We start from the raw sequence: 7,500 nt of genomic DNA, 5'->3' as shown, positions 1-7,500 counted from the left end.
TTAAAAAACGAGTACGTGCATTATCGCGAGGCGACATGTCGTTCTGAGCATGCGAACTCGAAAGTAAATTATGCTTTGCTTCACTTCAACAGGGACATCGAAACATTCTCGCAAGAACCTTCGCTGCCCAAACAGAACAGGTAAAAGATCTTAGTTGAATTTGCCCTTTGTGATTTGGTGTAAGTACAAGTGATTTTTTCCATTTGCTCCAATGAAATGGTGGAAGTTACACTGACCGTTACAACATACTGTTTTCAGACCGTCAAACCGTGCGAAGGTCCACAAAAAGAACGAAAATTGAAAATTCGTGCGTTTAGGTGTTGCGTTCACAGGATGCACTCTAGCCGCGCGAAAACGTAATCGCTTGGCAATTAAAAAATTGCACTTGAAAATCGGATAGGAATTTTTAGGCGTTACTGATAATAACAAAATTGCTGACTCTGTGTGACCACCTTGACCGTTGAATTTTTGACCGGAAAAGGCCTGGTTGCACAGATGTGTCGTAACTCGGCTTGAAGAAGAAATTTAGATTTCGTAAAGTTCCGCTTCGCGCTTGGGCTTATGGTACAACCATTGACAAAGGAGGGAATTTAACCTTGTCCGTCAGTTTCCTGTGGACAAGGCAAAAACATCGCACGATTCGGTGTAAACAGAATGTCTCGTTGAATTTTTTCTAACTGGTGGAAAAATTCGTCCGGATTCTGTATTAAAGACACTTGCAGTTTCTTTGGAAAGATTTTGCTTTTATTGTTTCCGCGCAAGTGAACAAAATTAGGAGTCCTTCGTCCCCCGGCCGAACTAAGAGACGCGTGGACGCGAGTTGAGTTATCAAAGACCATTGCATTGATATCTTCAAATAATTTCTTCTCTGTAAAGCAGTTTGTAACGTCAAATCATGGAAGGCACACGCCTGTCAGTCGCCGAAATGTCCTGGGTCAAATAACTGCAAGTTTTACTAACTCTTTTGGCGAATGAAAATTGAAAGATCTCAAAACAAATCGCAAAATCCGTCCTCTTTTCGGTGCAGAAAATTATTTAAACTAAAATACGTTTATGGAAGAGTGCTCCAAAATGTGTCTTACATGGTAACCTTAATACCAACCTCTCTCCCATTTTCTCTGATTTTAAGGTCGAAGTCGTTCGAAGCTTTTCCTCAGATCCCAACCTTATTGCTCTTGCTGAGTTATTCAACGATGAAAATGGGTCAAATGACAAGGTAAGCAACTGAAGTAGCAGGGACTCGGGAAGGGATGGGGAAGATGGAAATACAATAAAATCGTACGTGGTTGACATTTCAATAGACAATACTTTCAGTTTTGCGTAAATATGTCAACAGTGGTAGACAGTTCGCGCGGGCTTCTCTGTTTTACATACGCGCTGCGTTTAATTTCCTTAATGTTTACTAACGTGTGAAACGGAAGACCAATGCATAATGACATTTTATGCGTCACAATTTTGTTAGAAGCGGCAATCGACTTTTGCATCCTCCATTCTCTTCCAGCACGTTAGGCGGCGGTGGGGGCGGCGCTAAAACGAACGAAGGGTAGACGTTTTGTCGTGTGAGGCTTGATCTAATTAAAAAACCTTCGAGTTTGATCTTTCCTGGTTGTTGATCTTAAGGGACGAGTGACAAATGTACCAAAATGCCTTCTTCACAGATAACACGATTGATTTTTCCTCATTCAAACTTATCGTTGACTGTGGTTCTCTTTGCCACCGCCTTCGTCACTGGTCTGGCGCAGTGGCATAAACATCTTCAAAAGCAAGGGGATAAGCATGAGTGGAAGCAGTGTAAACTGGAAGTGATTCAATCATATGCATAAGCTTAATGAAGTAATTATTTCCTAATGCATATGTTTAGGCCTCTGTCACGTGATATATTAGGGAGTTTAAGATCTACGACGCGACGGCAACGAAAACTTCACAAATTTTGCATATTTAATGAGCAAAAATAATAGCTTTGCACGCTCTGCACGTGCATTTTTAGTTTTTGTACATTTCTTTCACGTTTTCGACAAATCTACGACGTGAAATGACCAATTCTCAAGTTTTACGGAGAACGTGAACAAAAGGCAGCGAATTTGAATTTTCTGTCGTAGATTCAATACCGCATCTCCTAATTCAGTTCCTGGAAAGTTACACTAGTTTTTAGAAGATAGACGAGCCGACGTAACGACGACAAAGATTAATAAACCTGAACTTGCAATTTTAAATCACGTTTTCGTTACCGTCTCGTCGCAGATCTTAAACTCCCTATTGAGTAAACGGGACGTTATGTAAGCATACTCAAGGAATCGGGTGTTTTTGCTGTCGGCGGACGTTCAAGTGTAAAAGTGTTCAATCATATCCCGTCGATTCCGATTCTGCAGGTCACTGCACCCGCGTAGATCACTTCTCTTATGCTTATGTTACAAGTATGATGATCGTCATGCTTACTGTGTACCTAAACTTAAATTTTTTTATGAATGATTGCCTAAGGATGCACGAACGAAGGAGACTGACCGCTAAAATATCCTGAAAAAATTCTTTCTTTTTTTTGGCAAGGAGAAAAAGATGAGTTCTTTTATCTCGTCTGCCTTGGTGGAATGCGTCACAGAAGAAAAACCGGATGTCCTCAAAACGCTACTGCGCATGTGGCAGGTATTATATCGCCGTGTTTACTATAAAAACGAGTTTTTCGTTCCTGTTTCTGTGTTGTGTAATTCCACCCGAGAGGGTAGGGATCGTCTATAAATCAATCAACCTCGTGGCCATGGTTTTCTCGACTTTCAACACGGCGTCTTGTCAGGATTTAAAGGCGAGAAGACCCTGGGACGAGGTTGCTAATTCGTTTTTTTGTTTTTTTTTTTTTCAATTCAGATTGTTCACAACCTGGATCAGTCTCTTCCCAGTGCCATATGGCAAATGAAGTTAGCCCTGACATTCTACAGGAACACGTTTCCAAGGATCTCCAGGAACTTCTCTAGAAAGGTACGTTCGGTTACGGGTTTGGTAAATGCTCTCAGAAAACTCAGTTTAAAAAAACCGTTGTTAAGTCAACAGAGCTCTGCGGACGAGACCAGGCTTGTGCTGCTTGTTCATTAACTCTTGGGGGTTTTTGAAGTTGTTCATTTCGTAGAGTACGGCAAAGAAATGTACTGAAATGTGTTCCGCACGTGCGTGCATCAATAATATTAGGGAGCTTAAGCAACGACAACGGCGACGGCAACGAGAACGTCACAAATTTGCATATTTAGTGAGCAAACGCAATAGCTTTGCACGCTCTGCACGTGTGTTTTTCACTTTTGTCCATTTCTTTGCCGTCGTCAGCAAAACTACAACGTGAAATAGCCAAATTTGAGGTTTTATGGACAACGTCATTACTTGAGGATAAATTTTCCTTTTCTGCCCTAAATTGAGCGCCGTTCCTACCAGCGTCATTTTGAGGAACTACCACACCCACGTCATATTTAAAAAGTTGAAATAGTAACGAAGCGATTACAATAACGCGAATGTATATTTTGAGATAACGTTCTCGTTTCCGTCGCCGTTGTCGTTGCTTAAGCTCCCTATTATTGTTTTGTGGCGTTGTCGGAGCCGGAGCCTTTGTCCTTACGCGGGCGCACTAAAAAAAGGTCGCTTCTCGTTCTGCTTTTGTTCGGATTCATTCAAGCACAAGTGATAATCCAAGATGGGGATCAACTAATATCTATCCATGGCGAGAAAAAATGACTTGGTAGTTTAGAACGAGAACTATAGACAATATCTTATCACATATTACGGATACATTGCCTTTAGGAACTTTTTCCTATTGCACACATTTCCACGGAGCTCTGTCAGTGTTCGACACTTACTTTCTTAGTACTTTGCCCTTTGGGCAACTAGTTCTGTGTTTTTTGTTGCCCATGTTTTTTTTCGTTGCCAGCCTTCTAAATACATGTGGCCCATTAAAACTCAAAGGGGGCTCGTAAAAAGGTCAGTTTTGAGTAAAATGTGTGTAAAATGGGTTTGACAGACCAACGCGACTCCTGCTGTGTCCATGGTGTTCTGGTAGCCTTCACAGTTTTGCTTTGATAAGCATACATTTAAGCGATTTTTTTTTCTATAACACATCAAGGGCGATTCCTTTACTATATCTCTCTGAGATTAGGCTGGTTTTGAATTAAATGCCGTTTATCCAATATTATGGTCTTTAAGCCTTTCAAAGCTGGTTGAAATTGCCTGACAAAAGGTAAAATTTTCTTGTGCACTTGTTCGATATCAAAGTATCGTAGCGTATTTGGCCGTGCAGAAACTGGGTTCCATTGTAACAAACATCTTTTCGCGCGGACTTGAAGATGGCAGCTGCGAACATGTTCCTTCTTCCAATCTGTTTTGAGGTTTGTACCAATATATTTTTAACGGAAAATAAATGGCAGCAAAACGATGTAACATTTTTTTTATCGCGTTTGCGGCGACTGCGTCATATTACTAGTTACATTCTTCGTTGCAAATCAAATCGTTCTGCAAAATATTAGTCGACCAAAAATTCTGATTGCCCGATCGGGCAAGGCTTAGAGTTGTTTTACTTGCCCACGGATATATTTCGCTTGCCCCGGGCAATCGGGCAAGCGTTAGTGTCGAACACTCTCTGTATGTGTCCATGGACGATTGACAAATCATCCGCATTTGCCTAGGGTACCACGCCTTATATGGTGCGTATGTTGGAACTCCCTGTTTCGGAATCCTAAGCTAAATAGTCACTTTCAAGCATAGCTGCGTTGTCTTAGTTCTCAACAAACTAATGCCTCTAAATAAGCAATCCTAGTGCTCCCCTTTTCCGACCTGTGAAATGTAAAACTTTAACTTTCTAGAGATTGTACCTTAGGAGAAATACTAGAAGTTGGAATACCCTACCAGAGGACCTTAGGCTCAACACAGTTGATCTCAGTTCTTTCAAGTGCAAACTTAATCTTTATTATAACCAGGCTCTCTCGATTTTGGACCCGGAAAATCCACGGACATGGCGTTCCATCTGCCCCTCGTGCAACACGGCCAGAGGCCTAGCCGCGCCTATCACTTGCCGTTTCTAGTTTATAATGTAGTGTATATTTAATTATTGTACTTGCTTTTTATCATTAGTTTATATTGTCAAGGGACTACAGTAATTGGCGCAAGCTGTTGTGGCGCTCTATCAGCTTGACTGGCAAAGTTAAATAAATAAATATGTTGGCGGTGCTTATGCATGCGTTGGTCAAACATATCTTCTCGTAGGACCTTTAATAACATGGAGTAACTCGGCTATCTTTGTATCATTCTCTCCTTTACAGCCTCTCGTCAGTGCAGACTTAATTGCAGAATACCAGTTCCTTTTGCAAGATTCCTTTGATCGCATTACGAAAAAAAGTAAGTGCCTGTAGCAGTTTTCATGCCTTTGGCGTTGATTATCCGTGCGAGAGTAGAGTTGATATAGTCTTCAGATTTTCATGTGCTTCCTTTGTTTTTGTTTGAACTCTTGAATTGTATGGATATCAAGAGCTGTTACAGTGGAAAGGAAAACGTTCATCTATCTACCACATGTATTCGACGGCTCTGTCATTCCGATTATGCGTAACCAGGCCGAAAACAGCCTTCCATTGTTGCCACTGCCCGGGTGATGTTGCTTTGAGCAAGCGTTAGTTGGTGACCAGGGGCCGGTTTCTCGAAGCCTGGTTAGCGCTAACCTTTAGTTAAGAGGTGTCATGACTTGTAGGTTTCCATGGCATTTAACACTAGTTAGCGATAACCGTGCTTCGAGCAACCAGGGCCAGGCCGCTTGTTTGGTATTTGTCTTTGCATACTGCTTCATGTTACTCCTGTTGTTTCATGCTTACTTATTCAGGTGACGTTCTCAACTCACCCATGATGCCGCAGGAATTGGGCGATCTCAGAGAAGCAATGACTGTCCTGCTAAGATTGCAGGCTCAAAGCTAGTTCCCAGTTCTATAACAACCTGTTAGACGTCAAATTCAGCTGTGGGAGAGACACGGACTCAACAATCGAACAAATAACAGTTCATTGAAGGAGGAAAGAGGTCATGATATTGATCCAAGTCATGTCTCTCGTATAGTAACTCCAACAACTGAAGAAAAATCAATGAATAGAAACGAACGGCTGGCTTCAGCAACGACGGAGTCGAAGCCACAAATATCTCAACGTTTGCATTTTCTTCAAATTCCGTTTTCTATTCTTCAAAAAGGAGTCGTTGTGGCCTTTGCTGTTGTCCGAGATTGATAACCCAAGATGTCTCTCGACAGTCAGTCAACGCAAACCAACTGCATTTCTATGACAATAAAAGTTACTGATTATGTCAGAAACAACAAAGCCCAATTAAATCTTATTAAATTATAGCAGAGTTATTTGTGTGGTCATTTCATCCATGAAACCCCTCGTGTGGCCGTAACGTTTTACCCATTATACCCGAGTAACTTCACAGTATCAAAATAATTTACAAACACTCCAAAAAAGAAGAAACAAAAACAAAAATCTGAAATTTCGGGGTGTATCGCCATGGTACGACTCTCTGGCAACGCGTCCAGAGGTACCGCTGCTGGTTCCGAGTTTAAACCTTTTAAGCATTCAGTCTGCGCATGCAACATTTCTTAGGGCCGATTTAAATGGTACGATTTTTAGCGCAAGCGACAAGCTTTCGACAGGCCGCGGGTCGCAGCGTTTTAAGACATGTTTTAACTACGACAATTTTTCTGACGTACACGACAATCGTAAGGGCCGATTTACACGGTACAATTTTGTCGCATGCGACAACGGCTTGCGACAGGCCCACGACATGATTTATTATTGTTGTGTACGTCAGAAAAAGTGTCGTAACATTTTAAAACATGTTTTAAAACGCTGCGACAATCGTAATTCATGTCGTAGGCCTGGCGTGAGCTTGTCGCATGCGACAAAATCGTATCGTGTAAATCGGCCCTAAACGAGTTGTAGGCCTGTCGTAATCCTGTCGCATGCGACAAAAATCGTACCATCACCAATGCTTACTTTACGTAAAACACAATGGTCGTATTTCCTGACTTTCCCGCGTGCGGTAGGATCGTTCCTCGTGGCAAGACGATTAAGCTAGAGGGTAATTGGTATGGGTAATCAAATGCTGACGAGTAAAATTGGGGAATAATTTCACGCGCGTTTTAAAGGCGATGAAAATTATTTGATTTTGGACAAAATGCAAGTGAAATTATTCTCTTATTTTACGAGTATACCATTTTATTAGCTATTAATATCCTGTGTGACAAATGACGTTCATAAGACGCCATTTTGGCACCATAGGAAAAGTTGCTATGGCAACATTGTAATTTCACATGTGAACTTATGAATTAACGCTGAAATTTCGCGCAAAAATTAAGGAGTAATTTTAAAACAAGTTGAACATGAAAGTGTTTAATTTTGTGGTTTTGCAGTGTCATGCTAAGTATTCTGCTCAAAAGAATGAAGGGTTAGTTTCTAAAGAAACTGTGGTGCTGCGTCGGTGGGTAAGTAGTATACAAA

General features: G+C 41.3%; 1 protein-coding gene across 2 annotated transcripts in view; it reads left to right on the top strand.

Moving 5' to 3' along the window:
• The window catches only part of LOC137980424 (anaphase-promoting complex subunit 1-like), a 64,389-nt gene extending 58,042 nt beyond the window's left edge, over positions 1-6,347 (top strand). For both annotated transcript variants that reach the window (XM_068827868.1, XM_068827867.1), the window contains exons 54-59: positions 93-140; positions 1,130-1,216; positions 2,545-2,640; positions 2,860-2,970; positions 5,289-5,364; positions 5,840-6,347. In XM_068827868.1, the coding sequence (XP_068683969.1) occupies positions 93-140; positions 1,130-1,216; positions 2,545-2,640; positions 2,860-2,970; positions 5,289-5,364; positions 5,840-5,931 (510 nt within the window). In that variant the 3' untranslated portion in view covers positions 5,932-6,347. The remainder of the gene's footprint in view (positions 1-92; positions 141-1,129; positions 1,217-2,544; positions 2,641-2,859; positions 2,971-5,288; positions 5,365-5,839) is intronic.
• Positions 6,348-7,500: the final 1,153 nt, after the last annotated feature.

Source organism: Montipora foliosa, chromosome 12 (assembly GCF_036669935.1).
Source record: "Montipora foliosa isolate CH-2021 chromosome 12, ASM3666993v2, whole genome shotgun sequence".
Lineage (NCBI taxonomy): Eukaryota > Metazoa > Cnidaria > Anthozoa > Scleractinia > Acroporidae > Montipora > Montipora foliosa.
This window is presented reverse-complemented; position numbering and strand designations above follow the sequence as displayed.